This window comes from Cervus elaphus, chromosome 21 (genome assembly GCF_910594005.1).
Source record: "Cervus elaphus chromosome 21, mCerEla1.1, whole genome shotgun sequence".
NCBI classification, from domain to species: Eukaryota; Metazoa; Chordata; class Mammalia; order Artiodactyla; family Cervidae; genus Cervus; species Cervus elaphus.
This window is the reverse complement of record NC_057835.1, coordinates 30461563-30485890: the sequence shown is the minus strand read 5'-3', so window position 1 is coordinate 30485890 and position 24328 is coordinate 30461563. Positions and strand designations below refer to the sequence as shown.

General features: G+C 40.5%; 1 protein-coding gene across 1 annotated transcript in view; it reads right to left on the bottom strand.

Annotated features, from left to right (window-relative positions):
* CLVS1 (clavesin 1) overlaps positions 1-24328 on the bottom strand; it is a 156264-nt gene that overhangs the window by 77755 nt on the left and 54181 nt on the right. The window contains exon 3 of the mRNA XM_043879860.1: positions 15216-15390. Coding sequence (XP_043735795.1) covers positions 15216-15390 — 175 coding nt within the window. The remainder of the gene's footprint in view (positions 1-15215; positions 15391-24328) is intronic.

The following is a 24328-nucleotide window of genomic DNA, read 5'->3' as shown; positions in this document are numbered from 1 at the left end:
TTTCTGCCATAAGGGTGGTGTCATCTGCATATCTGAGATTACTGATATTTCTCCTGGCAATCTTGATTCTAGCTTGTGCTTCTTCCAGTCCAACGTTTCTCATGATGTACTCTGCATATAAGTTAAATAAGCAGGGTGACAATATACAGCCTTGATGTACTCCTTTTCCTATTTGGAAAAATTCTGTTGTTCCATGTCCAGTTCTAACTGTTGCTTCCTGACCTGCATACAGGTTTCTCAAGAGGCAAGTCAGGTGGTCTGGTATTTCCATCTTTTTCAGAATTGTCCGCAGTTCCTTGTGATCTACACAGTCAAAGACTTTGACATAGTCAATAAAGCAGAAATAGATGTTTTTCTGGAATTCTCTTGCTTTTTCGATGATCCCACAGATATTGGCAATTTGATTGCTGGTTCCTCTACCTTTTCTAAAACCAGCCTGAACATCTGCAAGTTCATGGTTCACATATTGTTGAAGCCTGACTTGGAGAATTTTGAGTCTACTTTACTAGCGTGTGATATGAGTGCAATTGTGCAGTAGTTTGAACATTATTTGGCATTGCCTTTCTTTGGGATTAGAATGAAAACTGACCTTTTCCAGTCCTGGGGCCACAGCTGAGTTTTCCAAATTTGCTGACATATTGAGAAAGGGACTTTCACAGCATCATCTTTTAGGATTTGAAATAGCTCAACTGGAATTCCATCACCTCCACTAGCTTTGTTCGTAGTGATGCTTCCTAAGGCCCACTTGACTTCACATTCCAGGATGTCTGGCTCTAGTTAAGTGATCACACCACTGTGATTATCGGGGTCGTGAAGGTCTTTTTTGTACAGATCTTCTGTGTATTCTTGCCACTTCTTCTTAATATCTTCTGCTTCTGTTAGGTCCCTACCATTTCTGTCCTTTATTGAGCCCATCTTTGCATGAAATGTTCCCTTGGTATCTCTGATTTTCTTGAAGAGATCTCTAGTCTTTCCCATTCTGTTGTTTTCCTCTATTTCTTTGCACTGATCACTGAGGAAGTCTTTCTTATCTCTCCTTGCTATTCTTTGGAACTCTGCATTCAAATGGGAATATCTTTCCTTTTCTCCTTTGCTTTTCACTTCTCTTGTTTTCACAGCTATTTGTAAGGCCTCTTCAGACAGCCATTTTGCTCTTTTGCATTTCTTTTTCTTGGGGATGGTCTTGATCCCTATCAGGATGTCACAAACCTCCGTCCATAGTTCATCAGGCACTCTATCTATCAGATCTAGTCCCTTAAATCTATTTCTCACTTCCACTGTATAATCATAAGGGATTTGATTTAGGTCATACCTGAGTGGTCTAGTGGTTTTCCCTACTTTCTTCAGTTTAAGTCTGAATTTGGCAATAAGGAGTTCATGATCTGAGCCACAGTCAGCTCCCTGTCTTGTTTTTGCTGACTGTATAGAGCTCCTCCATCTTTGGCTGCAAAGAATAGAATCAGTCTGATTTCGGTGTTGACCATCTGGTGATGTCCATGTGTAGAGTCTTCTCTTGTGTTGTTGGAAGAGGGTATTTGCTATGACCAGTGCATTCTCTTGGCAAAACTCTATTAACCTTTGCCCTGCTTCATTCCGTACTACAAGGCCAAATTTGCCTGTTACTCTAGGTGTTTCTTGACTTTCTGCCTTTGCATTCCGGACCCCTATAATGAAAAGGACATCTTTTTTGAGTGTTAGTTCTAGAAGGTCTTGTAGGTCTTCTTAGAACCGTTCAACTTCAGCTTCTTCGGCATTACTGGTTGGGGCATAGACTTGGGTTACTGTGATATTGAATGACTTGCCTTGGAAGTGAACAGAGATCATTCTGTCATTTTTGAGATTGCACCCAAGTACTGCATTTCGGACTCTTTTGTTGACTATGATGGCTATTCCATTCCTTCTATGGGATTCTTGCCCACAGTAGTAGATATAATGGTCATCTGAGTTAAATTCACCCATGCCAGTCCAGTTCAGTTCGCTGATTCCTAAAATGTCGACATTCACTCTTGCCATCTCCTGTTTGACCACTTCCAATTTGCCTTGATTCATGGACCTAACATTCCAGGTTCCTATGCAATATTGCTGTTTACAGCATCAGACCTTGCTTCCATCACCAATCACATCCACAACTGGGTGTTGTTTTTGCTTTGGCTCTGTCTCTTCATTCTTTCTGGAGTTATTTCTCCACTGATCTCCAGTAGCATATTGGGCATCTACTGATCTAGGGAGTTCATCTTTCAGTGTCCTATCTTTTTGCCTTTTCATACTGTTCATGGGGTTCTCAAGGCAAGGATACCAAACATCTTAAACTTCTTTAAAAAGTACAGCAAAAATAAACACTATTCACTGATAGATGCAAATTATAAAAAAAAAAATTTGTAACGTGAGAAAACATTAATTTCCTTATATAATAAAAATTTCTTACAAATTAGAAATAAAACAAAATTTAAAGACCTCAACTGAAAAATGGTTGAAGTACATTAACAGGTGATACATTAAAAAGATAATAAAAAGGTCAGATACGCTATATGTGAGACAGCATAAGAGACACAGATGTAAAGAACAGACTTTTGGACTCTGTGGGAGAAGGCGAGGGTGGGATGATTTGAGAGAATAGAATTGAAACATGTATATTATCATCTGTAAAATAGATCGCTAGTCCAGGTTCGATGCATGAGACAGGGCTGGTGCACTGGGATGACCCTGAGGGATGGGATGGGGAGAGAGGTTCAGGATGGGGAACACATGTACACCCATGGCTGATTAATGTATCGCGAAAACCACCACAATATTGTAAAGTAATTAGCCTCCAATTAAAAAAAATTTTTTAATAAAAAAAAGGTCAGATAAACACATGGAAAAATATTCCACCTCAGTAGTAATCAAGGTAATCAAAGCAAATTAAAACAAAAATGGGTTGTATGGTGGAGGCATTGTAGGGAGGCTACAAATAGATGCAGACTTATGTTTGATACCCAGAAGTGATTTTGGTTCAGGAGCAGACCATCTCATACTTTGCTGATGAATATTAAAAAAAAAAAAACAAACTTCTGTAGAGCATCTTCAAGATACATTTCACCTCTAGAAGTTAATCCTAAGGCAATGATTCATGTAGCCAAGAAATCAGCTAAAGGAATGTTGATGTCAGGAATTTACACAATACTGAGACAATTGAGAACTTTCTAAATATTCAGCACTTGGGAATTGGTTAATACATTATCATATAATTGAACAATGGAACATGATGCAGTCATTATAAAATGACATTGAAGTAAAATGTTTAAAGAGCTAAAATACTCTTTACTGTGTGCTATCAAGTGAAAAGACCAGATGTCCAGGTTTAAAAGGTTTATTTCTGTATAGGGTTGTGTGTAGTTTGCATTTTTCTTATTTTTACTCACCAGTCAAGTGGGCCTTAGGAAGCATCACTTCGAACAAAGCTAATGGAGGTGATGAAATCTCAGCTGAGCTGTTTCAAATCCTAAAAGATGATGCTGTGAAAGTGCTGCACTCAATATGCCAGCAAATTTGGAAAACTCAGCAGTGGCCACACGACTGGAAAAGGTCGATTTTCATTCCAATCCCAAAGGAAGGCAATGCCAAAGAATGTTCAAATTGCCACACAATTGCACTCATCTCACACGCTAGCAAAGTAATATTCAAACTTCTCCAAGCTAGGCCTCAAAAGTACATGAACCATGAACTTCCAAATGTTTAAGCTAGATTTAGAGAAAGCAGAGGAACCAGAGATCAAGTTGCCAACATCCGCTGGATCATATAAAAAGCACGAGAGTTACAGAAAAACATCTACTTCATTGACTGCAGTATAGGTTTTGACTGTGTGGATCACAACAAAGTGTGGAAAATTCTTCAAAAGATGGGAACCAGACCACCTTACCTGCCTCCTGAGAAATCTGTATGCAGGTCAAGAAGCAACAGTTAGAACCAAACATGGACCAATGGACTGGTTCCAAATCAGGAAAGGAGTTCGTCAAGGCTGTATAGTATCACCTTGCTTATTTAAATTCTGTTTAGAGTACATCATGCGAAATGCAGGGCTAGATGAAGCACAAGTTGGAATCAAGATTGCTGGGAGAAATAACAATAACCTCAGATATGCAGATGATACCACCCTTATGGCAGAAAGCGAAGAAGAACTAAAGAACCTCTTGATATAGGTACAAGAGGAGAGTGAAAAAGCTGGCTTAAAACTCAACATTCAGAAAATAAAGATCATGACCCACTGAAATGTTGTGAAGTAATTAGCCTCCAACTAATAAAAAAAAAAAAAATAAAGATCATGGCATTCTGTTCCATCACTTAATGGCATATAGATGAGGAAACAATGGAAACAGTGAGAGACTTTATTTTCTTGGGCTCCAAAATCACTGCAGATGGTGACAGCAGCCATGAAATTAAAAACACTTGCTCCTTAGAAGAAAAGCTGTGACCAACCTAGACAGCATATTAAAAAAGCAGAGACATTACTTCACTGACAGAGGTTTATCTAGTCAAAGCTATGGTTTTTTTCAATAGTCATGTGTGGATGTGAGAGTTGGACTATAAAGAAAGCTGAGTGCTGAAAAATTGATGCTTTTGAACTTTTTGATGTTAGTGAGCGTCCCTTGGACAGCAAGGAGATCAAGTCAGTCAATCCTAAAGGAAATCAGTCTTGAATATTCATTGGAAGTCTTGAATATTCAGCTGAAGCTGAAGCTGCAATACTTTGGCCACTTGATGTGAAGAACTGACTCATTGGAGAAGACCCTAATGCTGGGAACAATTGAAGGCAGGAAGAGAAGGGGATGACAGAGGATGAGATGGTTGGATGGCATTACTGACTTAATGGACATGAGTTTGAGCAAGCTCCAGGAGTTGGTGATGGACAGGGAAGCCTGGTGTGCTGCAGTCCATGGGATCGCAAAGTGACTGAGTGACTGAACTGAACTGAATTATTTTCCAGTATCACCAGTATTTTTAAAAGATTTTTTTATACTGAACATGTATAATGAACCCCCAGTAGTGGGGTTTGGGAGTGGAAGTCAAGTTGAGAGAATCTTACAGATTTCAACAGCTGAAAGTGCTGAAAGCATCTGTTGTTCTCCTATTTAAGAAATATAAACCTTTAAAGAGCTTTGTCTTGGTAATGTAGAAGCTATTTCACTGTAATAAAACATCTTTAAAACTCAAAAAATTAATAATTTCTAGGATTCCTACATGATACTGGTGACTAAGTGTCTCTTAAACTGTAAAATTTTCTATATCACATTATAACTACTATAGAGGAAAATCTGTCTACTATTTACACATTTCCATGGTGTCTTCAATATCACTTGTTGAAAGCGATTAAAACTTTTTGATAGCTCAGGATCACAACTGTGCACCATGATCTGGCTCCACAGTATATGATGCTCTTAGGTACATTAAGCTCTATGCAGAATGGCCACAAGCATGGTGTTTTCTAGTTTTGGTAGTAAAATTTTTAATCTTCTTTGTGTTTCTTCCCTGGATGACAGCTGTTGTTTCTTGATATAGTCTATATGTCAATATGAATTAGCCCCTCAGCCAAATTCTTGTTACAGACTTCTATCACGTGGTGAGTTTGGAAACCATGTGACCAAATTAAGAAAATAAATGGGCTCCAAGGGAAAGTTCGAGAGATTCTCTTAAGAGTAAAGTGTATACATTTAATGCAGGTATTTTGTAACACTTATTTGATGCTGCATATTGTATATTCAACACCATCCCCAAGAAAAAGAAATGCAAAAAGGCAAAATGGCTGTCTGAAGAGGCCTTAGAAAAAGCTGAGAAAAGAAGAGAAGCTAAAGGCAAAGGAGAAAGGGAAAGATATACCCATTTGAATGCAGAGTTCCAAAGAATAGCAAGGAGAGATAAGAAAGCCTTCCTAAGTGATTAATGCAAAGAAATAGAGGAAAACGATAGAATGGGAAAGACTAGAGATCTCTTCAAGAAAATTAGAGATATCAAGGGAACATTTCTTGCAAAGATGAGCACAATAAAGGGCAGAAATAGTATGGACCTAACAGAAGCAGAAGATATTAAGAAGAGGTGGCAAGAATACACAGAAGAAAAGTTCTTCATGACCCAGATAACCACAATGGTGTGGTCACTCACCTAGAGCCAGACATCCTGGAATGCAAAATCAAGTGGGCCTTAGGAAGCATCACTACAAACAAAGCATCACTACAAACAAAGCTAGTAGAGATGTTAGCTACCTTTGGGAGTCAGCTACTGAGTCGGGGGAAGGAGGGACCTCTGAGTAACTGGCAGTATTCTTTTTCTTAATCTGTTTTTGGTTACTTAAATGTTTTCATTTTCTGAAAATTCACTTTGCTGCATGCTTACAATTTGGGTAGTACTCTGGATGTATATTAACACATCAATAAAAAGTTTATTGTGTAAAAATTAGACCCTTCTAAGTATAAAAACAAAATACTGCACTTTGAAAAATTATCTTTGAGCTGAAATGAGTTAACTATTCTTATTGGCTTCTTAACAACAGATACTTTACTTTGATGTAAATGGAGACTGCACTTTATCAGCTACTTATTCATACAAGTTCCATCTTCTCTTGTGAGATGCAACAAAAAGTCTGGGGTCTTTAGTTGGTCTCCAAGGCAACTAAAATCTTATTCAGAACTGATGTTTCACTGATCAATCCAGTCAATCTTTCCTGGGTTTTTGCGGGTTTTTTTTTTTTTTTTTGAAGTGATGATATGTTATTCTCTTGCTCTGCTTATTACCAAGGGCTGTACATGCTAAGTCGCTTTCAGTAACCACTGTAACCCTTCAGGCTCCTCTGTCCATGGGATTCTTCAGGCAAGAATACTGGAGTGGGTTGCCATGCCCTCCTCCAGGGGATATTCTCAACCCAGGGATCGAACTCTTGTCTCTTACATCTCCTGCTCTGGCAGGCGGGTTCTTTACCACTAGTGCCACTTGGGAAAACCAAGGGTGTCGAGAGAGTCAAATAAGGCACTGGGTGAAGGTGGTCTAAGTGCCAGACTAACAATAAGTATCATAATCATCACCACCACCATCATCACCACCACCATCATCACCACCACCATCATCACCACCACCATCATCACCACCACAATCATCATCACCAGGTTTGATTATTTTTAACCTAGAGTAGAGATAATGAGCTTCTTCAAGATGCTGTCTCACCCTGTGGTTATTCTCCTTATTTCTTGTACCATGAACACGAGACTGTCCCTCAATTTAGCCAGAATACCCAGGTCAGGGAGTGTGTGTGTGTGCTCAGTCATGTCTGACTCTTTGAGACCCCGTGGACTGTAGCCCTCCAGGCTCCCTGTCCATGGGCTTTCCCAGACAAGAATGCTGGAGTGGGTTGCCATTTCCTCCTCCAGGGAATCTTCCTGCTCCAGGGATTGAAACCATGTCTCCTGTGTCTCCTGCATTGGCAGGCATGTTCTTTACCACTGAGCCACCTGGGAAGCCCAGGATGTGTGGCAGACTTGCTATTTACGATCCACAGTGAAAGGAACCATCACCAATCAGTGCCAGCATTCTTTTTTCCTGAGCTGTGATTCAGTTGTTTAGATTTAGTATGTGAGGGCAAGCCTGTTTTTCCATCCCTGACATAAGCACTAAGGCTATTTCGATGAAGGTAAAGTTATAGATTTGCAGCACTGGGTGATAAAAAGTGTTGTAAGAATGGTGTAGACCAGTGTTGTCAAGGGCTTATTCTCTCCCACACCTGCCTGCTTCCGTCTTCACCATCTCAGTGGTTGGCACCACCCCTACCCTTCACCCAAGCTTCATCATGGACTCCTCCATCTTCACTTTCCATTCTCAAGCATCCAACAACCAATCACTGCCTTACTTGACTTCCTATGTAGTTATCGAAATCTTTTGGTCACTCCTAGTTTAACCTCTTACTTCTTGCTTGAATGATTGCAGTTGTCTTTTATTTGGTTCCCCACATTTGACTCTTCCCTGTTCATACCTGCCAAATTGATCCCATGAGAAGCATCAGTCTGTATTGTCATCCTGCTTCAAGATGTTCAGTGGCCCTCAACACCAGCAGAAGGAGACCAAGCTCCTTAGCATGGCACAGGGGGTCCTGGTGTGTGCCAGGATTAGGAATTTGATTCTGTTTCTTTCTCTCTTATTGACTGAGGTCTTGCCTCTGGTTGGCTCAGTGGTAAAGAATCCATCTGCCAGTGCCGGAGACGCAGGTTTGATACCTCGGTCGGGAAGATCCCCTGGAGAAGGGCATGGCAACCCACTCCAGTAGTCTTGCCTGGGAAATCCCACGGACAGAGGAGCCTGGAGGGCTACAGTCTATGGGGTCACAAAGAGTTGGACAGGACTTAATGACTAAACAACAGAAACACCTTGCCTCTGTATTTTTGCCCATAATACCTTCTTTGCCTGAAATTTCTCCCAGCCTGCTTTCACTTGGCTCTTCTGCATTTACCTGTTAAGAGTCAGTCAAGATGTGGCTTTACTCAAGAGGCCATTCCTAACTCCTCCTGCCTGAACTTGGATTGTATTAACCTGGTGTGTATCTTCCTTCTTGCACATGCAACATCGTTTTCATCATTTGCTTATAGAGCTGCCTCTCCTCTGAATGATGACTTGCTGAGAGTAGGGACAGCATCTGTTTATTTTTGTGACTGACTCAAAGTTAAGTCTTAGTAATGGTTTCAGGGATCATTTCTATAGTTTGTTACAGTTTCTTGAATGGATTAATCCAAACATTGGCCAGGTCTATAATGCATGAGAGTCCAGAAAAACCCTTTATCAACAACATGCCAGAGATAGACCTGTTTAATTGGAACTGTTTTAAATGGGCCATCCTATCTGCCATCAGCATCACTGGAGTGTCATTACCTCTAATCATCTTCCTGAGTTTAATGGATACTTAACAAGGTAGAGCATTACAGGGGACATTTTATTACTCTAATATTTCTGTAATAACATATTCTACTATTGCAAACTCAGGATTGTAGCTTTGTGGCCTGAGAAGGTAAAGGGTAGTTTGTTTAGAGGAAAATGTTCTTCAGGCATCCCTGGAGTGTTCAGAATGAATTAAGAACCTTCTTGGCAAAATATATACAAAATACCCTTTCCCTTCCATTTATTTGTATCTAATATTCTTTAATATGTGGAAAGTGTAAGAATCAATCAAAAACTATAAATGTTACTGATGAAAAGAGTCCTGCAGTGTGAAAGACATGAAATTCAACCCCATTAACCACTCAACTATAGAGGCTTTGGGAGCAGATTTTGGTGATGATTAAAGAGATCACAACACACAAACAGAAAGAAAAGGCACCTCAAGTGCTACTGTCTGAACAGGTGACACCAAACTGGACCCAAGTCATTGACTGAGGTGGGAAGGGAGCACCCTTGTTTGGGTCCATCCAGTGGACAGCTTGTGAGATCTAATTTCAAACTTTGAAAAGTTGAGGCAACAGAAAAAGAATTTGTCTGCCATTGCTTGAGACACAGGAGATTTGGGTTCAATCCCTGGGTTAGGAAGATCCCCTGGAGAAGGAAATGGCAGCCCTCTCCATTATTCTTGCCTGGGAAATCCCATGGACAGAGGAGCCTGGTGGGCTACAATCTGTGGCCCAGGCACTTTTCACGCACTGTTTAATTTCTACCATAAACAAGTGAGGTAGTTCTGTTTTACCACCACATCTTTACAGACAACAAAACTAGAGCTGATAGAGATAAATGACTCGCCGGAGGTCTTTGGGTGGCAGAGCCGGGACTAAAGTCCAAAGAGTCGACTCCACTCTCACCTACATTGTCTGGTTGTACCACCAGCAGCAGATCTGGGAACATTTTTGAAGTGTAAGCTCATGGACTCTGCTCCAGACCTATGGAATCAGAAACTGGGAATAGGGACAAGGGATGTGGGTTGTAACAAACACTCCAGGGGAGTCTGTGCATTTATGGGTGAGATCCATCACATTATACTGCCATACCGTCTATTAGAGCAGTGCTTCTCCAACGTTAATTTGCATGCAGAACTTGAAATGCAGACTGATTTAGTAAGTTTGGGGGTACTGCCTGAGGTTCCACATTTCTCACCAGCTCCTGGTGATGCTGAGACTGATGGTTTGCAAACTTTGCATGATAGAATGTAAGCTTCGGGAAGCCAGGTTGCTTTGTTTTCCGCTATCAACCAGTTTAGGAGAATACCTGACCCACATTTTCTGTTGAACGAATACACCATGAATCAGTGGGCCTGCATGTCTGAGTCATAGATGGTTGATTTGTTGTGAATCTACTACTAACTTGAAATGCATCTTCCCAACCAACCTTTCCAAAAGTATGATCACCTCTTGCCATTCATTTACCCTCAGGAACTGTCATGTTTCCCAGTGACTTTATGGATGTTTTACTGTTCTAGTCTTCCAAGTGAATAGGGCACTTTGGATTCCCCAAAGGCAAGTGAATGCATTGTATATTTTGGAAAAGGGATGGAAAAGTAGGATATGAGAGGAGCAGGATGCAGGAAGGAGGCAAGAGAGGATGGATGAAGGTTGGAAACAGTTTAATGAAAAGGGCTTCCCAGGAGACGAATGGTTCACAGCTGAGCCTCTGAGCACTGCTCCCAATCCCTTCCCACCTTTGGGTTAAGAGTTGGAAAAGCAATGGACCTCCTTTTCCACTCCTTTCCCAGAGTTGTTCAAACTCATGTCCATTGAGTTGGTGATGCCATCCAACCATCTCATCCTCTGTCACCCTCTTCTCCTCCTGCCTTCAGTCTTTCCTAGCATCAAGGTCTTTCCATTGAGTTGGCTCTTCCCATCAGGTGGCCAAAGTATTGGAGCTTCAGCTTCAGCTTCAGCGTCAGTCCTTCCAATGAATATTCAAGACTGATTTCCTTTAGAATTGACTGGTTTGATCTCCTTGCTGTCCAAGGGACTCTAAAGAGACTTCTACAGGGACTCTAAAGAGTCTTCTCCAGCACCACAATTTGAAAGTGAAGCATGAATTCTTTGGCGCTCAGCCTTCTTTATGGTCTAACTCTCACATGGGAGAGTTTAAATAAAAGTTGATATAAATATTATAAAGCCATTTTTAACAAAACAACAAGAAAAATCATACCATAAACCTTGAACTGGAATGAAGAGTTAATGAACTGATAAAGTGTTCTGTTGGGCAGACGAAAATAACATAAGCACAGAAATGAAGGGAAAAAAAAAAGAAAAGACTGCTTTCTAAATCTCTGGTGAGTCAGAAATAAGCTTCTGTAAACCTTTAACAACATCTGGGTCCTTAGGGAACCAAATATTTTGTAAATAGCCTATAACTCTTGCTTAGTAAAACACTTCGGCACAGTCAATTCTTTAAGTATCTGGGTTGGCTGAACATTGATATATGCTGTGTGTTGATTGTAATGGTTGGGCGGCAGTGATTTATAAGAACTGATTCCAAAAATTGATTTTGGAAACATTGCAAAACTCAAGAACAGGACTTCAGCATGTTGTTCTTTCTGCCAGAATTTCCCTGCAGAATTGAGAATAATGCTCTGCTATATTAAAATGGTGGCATAAATATTACTTTGTTTGGTTAAAATTTAAACAGACTGTAATGAATGGATACGATGGCTCTTTTAGACATTACTTACCACATTTAAGAGATGAAACAGCAGAATAAGAGAAAATGACTTCCAGGCATTCTCAAAATTAGTATTTTAACTAAAGTTTTTTTGAACTAATATTCACAGACTATGTAGCTGGGACAACTTAAACAATGACATATCCCATTGTTCTAAAAGGAGGAATATATACTATATATATTATTAGAATTTCATGACTAGCTGATCCAGGGTAACTTTAGATGTACAAAATCTGATGATCCCTTAAAGAGTAGTCTTCTACATGATTATCATTATAACTCATTAATTTAGCCTATAAAGTGCATAACCAAAGTTCTATGCACATGCCTTTTTCTTTGAATGATTGAGTATAATTGGACTTTTCTTCACTAAAGCTTTATTTTCTAGAGCAGTTTTACATTCACAGCAAAATTGGCTGGAAAAGACAGAGATTTCCCATATCCTTTGCTCCCACACATGTGTAGCCTCCCTCATTGTCAGCAGTCCCCATCAGAGTTGTACCTTCATTACAACTGATGAACCTACGTTGACACATCATAATCACTCAAAGCCTATCATTTACATGTGTCTCACTTTTGGTGTACACTCCACACATTTGGACAAGTGTATAATCATAAGTATCAATCATTATGGTGTCATACCTCCTCTGTGTTGTGCCTGTTCATCCCTCCCCACCCCTGCCCACAATCATGTGATTTTATCCTTCATTTGGTTAATGTGGTGTATCACATTGATTAACTCGTAGATATTGAACTATCCTTGCTTCCCTGGAATAAAGCCCAGTGATCATGATGAATTATCATTTAATGTATTGTGGCATTCAATTTGCTAATACTTTTTTAAGGATTTTTGCATCTACATTTATCAGAGATAATGACCTGTAATTTTCTTCCTCTCTTTTTCTTTTAATAGTGTCTTTGGTTTTGGTAATGCTGGCCTTGTAGAATGAGTTTGGAGGTGTTCCCTCTTCAGTTTTTTGGAATAGTTTGAGAAGGATAGGTATTAACTCTTCTTTAAGTGTTTGGTAGAATTCCCCTGCCTATCTACAAGACACTCAAACCTCTTTAGGCCTTTCTGAAGGTGTAGCAGTAAAAGGAACAACAGCAACCTCTCATCTCTCACTGACTTTTTCTTTCTCCAGTAAACCTGATGCCTTTACCCATCCCAGAAGTGCTGTGGAATTTATCTTGAATTTTAATGGTTGGTACATGGAGGCCAGTATGGGCTCTTCCTTGTACAATAGCATGACCACAAAGGCATGAATTCTGCTTCCTACCAGTTCAGACATTTTGAAATGCCAGAAGCAATTATTGGTAGCAGTGTGTATGGAAACAACTGCTGAAGTGAAGAAAATTCCCTGGCAGAGCTGGAAGAGAGGTGACCATGGCGACTGAATGTCCACGGAGCCTGAGAGAGGATGGCCTGGAGTAAGAAGTTGCCAGTGGCTGGCCAGAGATGGCCACCAGCTGTGGGGCAGGAACCAAGCCAACACTATTAGGACAGGAAGCCCAGATCCCAGACAGAGCCACACCCAAGTTCAGCCTCTTCAGGGACCACTGACTTTCTTCTCTCGGAAAGACTGCACCTTTCTATCTCAGGTATTTAGTGTCTGGGCAGGGAGAATTTGCAGAAAAATCTGCATCCCAATCCAGAGCCTGATTGACCTGACACTCTCCCCCAGTCAAGGGAGTTTACGTTGCTAAGCAACAGAAGGGTCCAGGTCATTGCTCTGAGAGATGATGGGAGGAAGTACCTGTTCTCCACTCTGACCCTGTCCTTGTGCATCTCCCCTTCTCCCAGCAGAGGCTCTTCTTTAGTCAGAGCTATGGAACATTGTGGAATTCATCCCTGGTACATGACAAGAGAAGGCCCAGGTAGACTTGCCTTGCCCCACAAAAGGTCATCTAGTATTTCTTGTAAAATACCTTACAAAAGTATATACAACTCTATGTTTTAAAACACACTCACGTGCATTAACTCAGTAAGACCCACATCAGCCTAGAGAAGTTGGCAGGGGACATGTTATATAATCCACACCATTTCCAGAAAGAAGAATTGGAACACAGGGTTGGAAAAAGTACATTTTCTTCCTGATTTATGAAAAAATCTTATAATTACATAGAACTTGAATCACAGCTATTTACACATGTAATGAATTGTCTCTTTTTAGAAAGATAAAAATGCATGAAGCTTGTACGACCACAGAAAATCCCGAAGATATGGCCAGTGTAATTATAGGGTATGAAATAAACCTTGCAGCTTACTTTAAAACTCCCTTTGATAAAAAGCTTTAGAGAGAGAGAGAGAGAGATCAGATGTTCAGAGGCTTAGAAGAGAGGATGGTGGAGAAAAAGGGAGCTAAGAGAAAATGATTGGCAGTAAAGGACAGAAAAGTCTGTGAGTGAGATTTTTAGGGCAAGGCAGGATACACTGTAATCTAGAAATGCAAAAGCAACTTTAAAAATGTGCCGCCAACACACTGCACGATGTAGCTCCCCAGGACCATGTGGCATTCTTGGAACAGCGTGTACTTGCCCCTGTTCTGAAACAGGAAAACCCTTTCAACAAAATAAGATCCATTCAATAAATATAAATTCATCAGAAGCCCAACAAGTGCTACATATCTGCCGGAAGTCTAATGTGAATCAGCCACAGTTTAAGAAGCAGGCGCATCAATTACTGATTACATTGGAGTAGGATAGGGGATCGAAATGGATTTCCTAGTCTTATATTTTGAAGAGCTTGAGTACTGGCTGCCTGATCTGAGAATTAACAGGTATTTTGCTGTCTACATAGCTGCATGTAACTGCAGGCTCTTGGGAGAGGAGTCACTCCATTGAGTCAATCTTCCTACAGAATGAAGAATGGGTATGAGTTTCCTCTTCTGGTTCTGAATCTCCCTGTATGCCTTTTCTTTTGTATTGTAATGGTTAACAAAGTTAAACAGCATTGCCCCTCTGACTTAGTTTTCACAGAATCACTGGTCGTTTAAGCAGAAGGAACCCGAGGGCCTGACTCCCCTAACCTCTACACAGCACAAAAGCCCCTTTCCCAAGGCTCTGATGACTGGTCATACAAACCGGAAGTAGAGTTCTGCTTGCTTCCTTTATCTGCCCGGAAGTGATAGCCTTTAGTACACACACCTCCGCATATAGCATCTGGGGGAGTAAGGACCCACCAGGCACATTTTCCTGTGCAAAGATGCTCCCAGAAACCCTGAAAAGCTTCCATGCCACCACACTGCAAGAGCACTCTCATAAAGCAGATGTTTTCTAGCTTTAATTTTTGTGAACTCTCAGATGGATTTGGCTAAACATCCCCAAGCTTTCTTCATAATTGCTACAGTAGGTAATTTGTACCCGTGGAAACCGTAATTTATAGCTGTTAATGAAAATGGAGTCTAATTTAAAAACAACAACAACAGCATCTAAACTGAGGCTGGGATAGAAATAGAGTACTCACAGGTAGATTTTATCGAAATTTTCTTTTTCCATTCTCAAAGACAAATATTACTTTAGTTGCAATAAGAAAAGAGCACGCGGTCACATACAGTCTCGTAAGGTGCTAGTACGTTCAGTGAACTTACCTGCAGCCCTTCGATGGCTAGTTTGAGGATTGAAGGTGTCAGTTTGGAGGCTTGTTTGAAGGAGAAATTACTCCAGTCTATAATTAAAATGAAACCGTTTATCTGAAGCTCCGGATCTTCAATAAGGACTTCCAGTGACAGCAGGATGGCCCGGAGGATGTCTGTGAAGGAGTTCCTGCAGCCAAAGCAGAAGGAGGCAGAGCGTGAATATCAGCAGATGATAGAACTTGGTGTGTGGAGCCCTGGCCAGCTCACTGGGCTCCTTGAGCCCAGCCTGCAGGGCAACACTGGTGTCCTCTACCCAAAGTGACTGGGAATACAGTGACCCAACATATACACAATGGAATACACTCAGCCATGAAAAGGAGTGAAATTGGGTCATTTGTGGTGATGTGGATGGACCTAGAGCCTGTCATACACAGTGAAGTAAGTCAGAAAAAGAAAAACAAATATCATATATTAATGCATGAAAATGATGCATGAAACTGATGAACCTATTTGCAGGGCAGGAGTAGAGACGCAGCCACAGAGAATGTGGACACATCTCAGGAAGGGGAGGGTGGGATGAGCTGAGAGAGTAGCATTGGCATATGTACACTCCCATGTGTAAAATAGCTAGCTAGTGGGGATCTGCCGTGTAGCACAGGGAGCTCGGATCAGCACTCTGTGATGACTTACAGGGTGGGGTGGGGTGGGTGGGAAGGGGGCTCCAGCGGGAAGGGATATATATGTAGACATATAGCTGATTCACTTTGTTGTATAGCAGAAAGTAACACAACATTGTAAAGCAATTATTCTCCAATGATAAAATTTAAAAAAGAAGAAAAAATAAAGTCTATTCACAACCACCATCCCCCCAAATAAATAAATTTCATAGGAACAATACACTGAGAATCCCAGGATGGACCCTCCCTTTGATCTGACTGCACCAGAAGTCCAAACTTTATGAGGTGTCTCTCTTTTATGTTTCCACGAATCTCTGTTCTCTGCTTCCAGTGCAATGCTGATTGCATTTCATTGAAATGCATCTCTTATTTGTCTCTTCATCCTGGGCCATGATTGTAGTTGTGTCCCCAAAACCTACCTACTTAATGAATTGCTGAGCAAATGAGGTAAGACCTTCATCAGAGGCACTTGTTTTGATTAAACCTCTTATTCCTTTTGTATGTTGAAAATCTTGCTCAAAATGTAAAAAAAAAACCCGAAAAACTATGTGACCAATGCTAGTTTGTAGGCTCAGTTCATGGACAGAGAAAAATAAAGCTTGAAGAGTCACTTATTTTCATTGAAGGATTGCAGTGTGATTCAGGAAGGAGTCTGCTTGGTACATTGGTAACTATGACAACAGGGAGACCTGACTACAAACTGGAGTTACAGCTCTCTAGCGTTGTGTGTGTTCTTCCGCATCATATATTCTCAGTTACCAGTTGATTTTTGTTTCAAATAATTTCCAGATACAAAGAAATGATGGCATATTTTGATAATTCTCCAAGCAAATTATTTGTGCTAAAAATTTAAGATCTTATAGGATCTCTAAATTCAGTGGGTTTTAATATTTTTTAAAAATATAAGCCTGGATGTTAAGTGATGGCAAAAATCTATTCCTTCAGTCTATCATTAAAATCAGAAACTGTACCCTTTTGTGGGGCTTTGCAGGTGGCCCTGGTGGTAAAGAATCCACTTGTCAATGCAGGAGACACAAGAGATGTGGGTTCAATCCCTGAGTTGAGAAGATCCTCTGGAATGGGAAACGGCACCCCACTCTAGGATTCTTGCATGGAAATTTCCACAGAGGCACCTAATGGCTACAGTCCATGGGGCTGCAAAGAGTCTGACTCGACTGAGCACATCCACTTGTGAAATCAAGTGAAATGATCAAATTCCTGAACATTTCAATCCGATTCAAATTCTAATCAAATCTAATGATTGCAGATTGGAAATCAGACAATATGTAATCAAATATGGAATTAACAGATACAAACTACTATACATAAAATAGATTCACATCAAGGATCTTACTGTATAGCACAAAGAATTATATCCATTATCTTGTCATAATCTATAATGGAATATAATCTGCAAAAAAATCCCCAAACCATGTCACTATGTTGTACAACTGAAATTAACATGATATTGTAAATCATCTATACTTAAATAAAACACAAACAAACAAAAAACTAGTAAACCAGTAAGAATTTACTGAATGGCTATTATAAGCTCAGAGCTCTGCTTAATACTTGAAGTTATAAAATAGTATGTCAGGTTTCTACTTTCAAAGATCACTTAATTTAATTGGGGTGGGGTAAGAGACTAGAAACATGAGTTTAAAGAGGTCAATAAAATTTGAGTAATCAGGAATTTATAGAGGAATGAAAGCTTGGGATAAGCCTTGAAGGGTAAATAGGATTTTGGACAAGAAGGAAAAGGAACAAGCATTTCAGGAAATAAGAGTGACATGTGAAAAATACAGGTAGCAGCCCATTTTGTTTCTGTACAGTTCTTACTAAAAATGTCTTCCTTATATCAAGCAAAACTTTTCCTCCCCAAATCTGACCACTGAGTGTTCTGCTACCAAAACAACCCCTCAGATCCCTCTGTTGTTGTTGTTTAGTCATTAAGTCACGTCCAACTCTTTGTGATCCCATGGACTGTAGCCCACCAGACTCCTCTGTCCATGAGATTTCCCAGGCAAGAATACTGGAGTGGGTTGCCATTTCCTCCTCCAGAGGATCTTCCTGACCCAGGGCTTGAACCTGAATCTCCTGCTTTGGCAGTCAAATTCTTTACCACTGAGCTACCTGGGAAGCCCCAGGTCCTCCTATACCAGACACTAAATTATCTAAACATGGTGGTTGTAATGTGCCATATAATCTCTGGATTGAAAAAAATTATTAGCTTTAACTATTTCTCATAGGAATTGGTGTTTGATACTGTTCTCATCATTATCATTTTCTTTTAGATATAGTCTCTTCTAAATTTTAGAGATGTCAAATTCCTATTAATGTAGAGTAAGTTTTCATTGGGCTTTGATTTTTTGTTTCTTTGCATTCGTATCACATATGATCTAAAGACTCAAGTCTTTAGAGATACTGCCTTTTATTGGAAAGAAACATTGATTTAAGTGGAGCATAGACCAAAGGTTCTGAGGTTAGGCAGTTCCAAAGGAAAATGTGGATATGCCCAGTGGTAAGCTGCAGATGACCATTGGGGAATTGGAGAGTCTGATCCTGGATTAGCTTTCTTACAAAGAGTACACACATGGAGAGAATGAGGACACTTAGAAAAGCTAAACCTTTTGTGAAGCTTACATACAGTACTGAGGTCGAAGAAAAAGGGTTAAGGAAAAAAAAAATGAGTGGAGCACAATAGTACTGTGTTTTTTAAAGGGGGGAGAGGATAGTGTTTCAGGAAGTAAGGATATAATAGATTGCATTACTGATTCCAATTCTTCACTTATCTGAGCATCCACCCACTAGCTTGTGGTTGACCTCATTGATAATAAAGTGTATTTCTTGCCTTTTGGCCGTGCAACTTGCTTTAACTGATTGTATGTGACAGAAATGACAGTGTACCAATTGCAGGCCTACCTCTTAAAGACCTCAGATGTTACTTGTTCTCTTGCTTTCTGCCATTGCCATGGGGAAAAAAAGATGCCACAGCTAGATTCCTAGACTGACAAGGATGACTCCCTGGCCACCTAGCACATATTCAAAAGAAGAAGAGCCACCCAGCTGACCTCAGCCTAGATAAACTCTAGCTGCCCCACAGATGTGGGAGCAGCAATAAATGACTGCTTTTTAAAGCCACTAAGTTTGAGAATGGTCTGTTACAAATTAATAGCTACTCAATATCAGATGGTAGTTAACCAAGTCAAATGCAGCAGAAATATGCAGGAGAATTATTATATTTGACAGCAAGTAGATCTTTGGAGAGTTTTTTTAAGACAGCCCTTTTCACTGAATAGTGAAAATAAATATTATTGATTATGATGATTTTTAGCCAATCACTTAAGTGCTATCTCATTTTCAGTTCAGTTCAGTTCAGTCACTCAGTCATGTCTGACTCTTTGCGATCCTATGGACTGCAGCATGCCAGGCCTCCCTGTCCATCACCAACTCCCAGAGCTTACTCAAACTCATGTCTATCAAGTCGATGATGCCATCCAACCATCTCATCCTCTGTCATCCCCTTATCCTCCTCCCTTCAATCTTTCCCAGCATCAGGGTCTTTTCCAATGAGTCAGTTCTTCACATCAGGTGGACAAAATATTGGAGTTTCAGCTTCAACATCAGCCCTTCCAATGAATATTCAGGACTGATCTCCTTTAGGATGGACTGGTTGGATCTCCTTGCTGTCCAAGGAACTTTCAAGAGTCTTCTCCAACACCACATTTCAAAAGCATCAATTCTTCGGTACTCAGCTTTCTTTATGGTCCAACTCTTACATCCATACATGACTACTGGAAAAACCATAGCTTTGACTAGATGGACCTTTGTTGACAAAGTAATGTCTCTGCTTTTTAATATGCTGTTTAGGTTGGTCACATCTTTTCTTTCAAGGAGCAAGCATCTTTTAATTTCATGGCTGCAGTCACCATCTGCAGTGATTTTGGATCCCCCCAAAATAAAGTCTGTCACTGTTTCCACTGTTTTGCCATCTATTTGCCTGAAGTGATGGGACCAGAAGCCATGATCTTAGTTTTCTCATTTTACTCCTCTGTAAATGAGAGCTAGCACCACTTCCAGTACATATCCACTTGTATTCATTCCCAAGAAAAAACACTGAATCCTGGAAACCTGAAAACTATTTTATACATTTTCAAGACCAGAACCTTATTGATAGACATTTGTAATGAATGAAGTATTATTATACTTACAGGGTTATCCCAGGAGAGAAGTAAAATAATTTTGAAATTCACTGTAGTTTCCAAATGTTTGAATACTTCATTTTTCTAGAGGAACTGGGTGGGCAGCAAAAAGTTGAATGGAATGTGTCTCAGGTAATGAGGCTTTATCCCTGTTGAGGGGTGTGACTTCCCATATCTTCATTGATCATTAGCTTGAATTCCTTACTTCTTTGCTTCCTCATATGGATTTCCTCATATTTTCCATGTTTCTTATTCATCTTATTCTCTTTGAGTTGTGAAATCCTCTCAGCTTTTTGTAATTTAACATGCCAAGTACTTTATATAGTTACTCCACCCTCAAGGGGGTGGAACATAGCACCTCATTCCTGAAGTGTGGGCTGAGCATAGTGACTTTTTTTTCCCAAAGAGTACAGTGTGGAAGGGGAGGGAGAAAGAGTGACTTTACAGGAGAACCCAAACTAACACTTCCTAAGCTAGGTGGCTGGCATCAACAACAACAGAGATAAATCATGTTGATGAAAACCACATTTTATCTCTGTGATCTTACTCCCCTAAAACCATAGCCCCAGATTAATTAAGAGGAATGTGCATGCTCAGTCGGGCAGTCATGTCTGACTCTTTGTGACCCCGCAGACTGTAGTCCGCCAGGCTGCTCTGTCCATGGGATTTTTTCAGGCAAGAAGACTGGGGTGGATTGTCATTTCCTCCTCCTAGGGATCTTCCTGACCCAGGGACTGAACCCGTGTCTCCTGTGTCTCCTACATTGCAGTTGGATTCTTCACCCGCTGAACAATCAATGAAGCCCAAGTTAAGCATGAAGATGAGAGATTGTTTCTTTAGACCAGTTTTGACAGGCTTATCCATCTCAGGATATAGACACAAGAATGCAAAATACTCATATCCACCATTAAAAAAGACACTGAATCTAAAGTTCTCAAATTCCAATATGCCAGGGTTCATTCTTATTAGTGCTTCTGTGGTGAGCAAGTGTATAAATGTTCTATGTGTGTGTGTGTGTATGTGTGTGTGGTATGTGTCTGGGTATACACACAATGAATTCATCTTTAGAGTTGCCTCCATTGAAGCTTTTTGTTTTAAATGAAAAGATGGCTTGAATAAATAAAACCAACATTTTATTACATTTGATCCAAGTGCTTTTAAATCCTCCCAAGAATTGAAGAGAATGCAATTAACATCAGATGCATCTAATCTGCTCACTTAAACAGCTAATGAAATTTCTTATCACTCAGTGTTTTATTTTAAAAGTTCTGAAGTACCTAGAACTGGATAAGAAGTCAGGAAGGCATTTATTCAAAGGTATGACAAAATTTTACTTTATGGCAGACGTAAAAGATAAAAGAATATTATTTTTATATTTCAGATAGAGACGGAAACTAGAAGAAGACATTAAAAATACATATATGGGAAGCATAGTCATTAGCAGCATAGCGTTTGGAGTTAGCAGACTTTGATTCAAATCTTGGTTATTCTGTATAAACTTAGCAAGTGATTTTGTCTCTCTGGGTTTAGTTTTCTCATCTATAAAAAGAGCTTCATAGTACCTCCCTCCCTGGTAATGACAACTTGAGATAATGTACACAAAGCCATCACAGAGCAACCGACTCATTCTAGTCCATAGCATGAGCTGATGATGGTCATGTTGGCTTTCACTGTTACATAAGTGAATATGATATCAAGTGGAAAGTAATAGGAATTTCAGAGTGCTTGGGCATTATAAGGAGAGATCACCTGTGGCTGGGAGGTTTGGGAACATTTTCCATTGGGCTGTAATGGAGGGAAAGGTCTGGACTCTGGACATAAAAGGGAAAGGGCAGAAGGAGCCACATGAACAGTAAGTTCTGGGAGCCTAGAGCCTATTGTCTTGGGGGCAACAGCAAGTTTGCCAGTGCCTTTGGGACAAGTGAAAAGGAATGTAGAAATACGGTTAGAGTTGTCATCCATCTTTATTCTGCTTGCTGGAAGAGCTACTGGCTGTTTATGCAGAGGTTGTAAATTTATGCTTTAGGAATATTTGAACTGGTAACGGGAATTATGTGGTTTGGAGCTAGGAGACTAGAGATGCAGAGTCCAATTAAGAGGAGCCATTTGCAGCATAGTAAGAGTGGAATGGAAATGATAGAGAAATGAGAAGAGCCATGAAATTAAAAGATGCTTGCTCCTTGGAAGAAAAGCTATGACCAACCTAGACAGTGTATTAAAAAACAGAGATATTACTTGCCGACAAATGTCCGTCTAGTCAAAGCTATGGTTTTTCCAGTAGTTATGTATGGATGTGAGAGTTGGACCATAAAGAAAGCTGAGTGCCAAAGGACTGATACTTTCAAACTTTTTGATGTTGGGGAAGACTCTTGAGAGTCCCTTGGACAGCAAGAAGATCAAGCCAGTCAATCCCAAAGGAAGTCAGCCCTGAACATTCATTGGAAGGACTGATGCTGAAGCTGAAGTGCCAACAATTTGACCACCTGATGTGAAGAACTGACTCATTGGAAAAGACCCTGATTCTGGGAAAGATTGAAGGGAGGAAGAGAAGGGGATGACAGAGGATGAGATGGTTGGATGGCATCACTGACTTGATGGATATGAGTTTGAGCAAGCTATGGGAGATGGTGATGGACAGGGAATCCTAGCTTGCTGCAGTCAGTGGGGCTGCAAAGAGTCAGATGCAACTGAGCAACAGAAATGAACTGAACTGATGAGGGAGAGTACCCAGAATTTAGTTACAGATTAGATATAGAGGTAAAAAGAGGAAAGACAGTTATACCATTACAGGCAAAAGGAACTCTATTGGGTAGGAAGTGAGTCAAAGGTGCTGTAGTTGTTTCTAGTTCTTACATAGTAAGAATCAGCACCCAAGAAAGCAACACACAATATTAGTATTAATATGACTTGACCTTGGGGCTGTCAAGGGGGTGCCTAGAAGTGCATGGTTTAGGGGTCTGAATTCCCGCCACATGAGTGATGAAACCTGAAGCAGAATCATGTCTGCAGGAAAGAACATTTCCTGTTCTCTTCAGAAGAGAAGAGGACAGCCTATGAGCTCCATCAGGGCTGGAAGTGTGCACTATTTGTTTTTGAATCCCTGTAAATCTCTGGTACCTACACATAGTAGATGTTCAGTAAATGATTCTTAGTAAAAGAATGAAGGCAAACATTAAACCAACCCATTCTCTCTCTCTCTTTCTGCTCAGTCACGTCTGACTCTTTGAGACCCCACAGACTGTTGCCTGCTGGGCTTCTCTGTCCATGGGATTTTCCAGACAAGAAGACTGGAGTGGGTTGCCATTTCCTTCTCCAGGGGATCTTCTCGACCTAGGGATCGAACCCAGGTTTCCTATGTCTCCTGTATTGCAGGCGGATTCTTTACTTGCTGAGCCATTGGAGAAGCCCTCAATCAAGCCACTGGAAACTGTAACATGCTGAAAATAGTCAAAACCCACTCTGGGAGCACCAGTGGGTAAATTTTCTTCCTCTGCAATGCCTCTCATGCTCATTGTTAGGGGCAGCAATGTCACATGTATGTCCTTAAGTCCTTTTTCCATCATGGCTCATATTTATAAAATAATATGCTACAAAGTACTGTGGGGTACAAGAATGGGAGGGACTTCCCAAGGTGGTCCGTTGGTTAAGAATCTGCCTTGCAATGCAGGGGACACCGGTTCAATCCCTGGTCTGGGAAGATTCCACATGCCGTGGGACACCTAAGCCCGAGCACCACAACTGCTGAAGCCCTTGTGCCCCAGGGCCTGTGCTATATAGAGAAACCAACAAGAGAAACCACTGCAATGGGAAGCTCTCACATCGCCACTCGAGAGTATCTACTGCTCACTGCAACCACAGAAAACCCTCGTGTGGCAGCAAAGATCCAGCGCAGCCAAAAAGAAATAATTAAAATTATTTTTTAAAAAGAATGGGAAAAAAACTAAGCCTTAAGATTAATTTTGGTTTAAGAGAGGGCCACGGCTGCATTCACCTAGTGTGGGCAATAAGAGAATTACAGTCTAGAACAGTTAATAGTAAATGCTAGATGGATGCTTACAGATAGGAAGTCTGGTATCCCACAAGATTCTTAGTCCATTGGGAAAGAATTCATCCCCAAATGCCACTTTAAGACAGCCTGAAATGCAAGCAAGGAAGAGGTTTATTTCATTGGCTCTCTAGATGGGGATTGGGCCGGCATCCATAGGGAGCAGCAGCCACAGAAGGAAGAAACCACCCTGATGAAAGT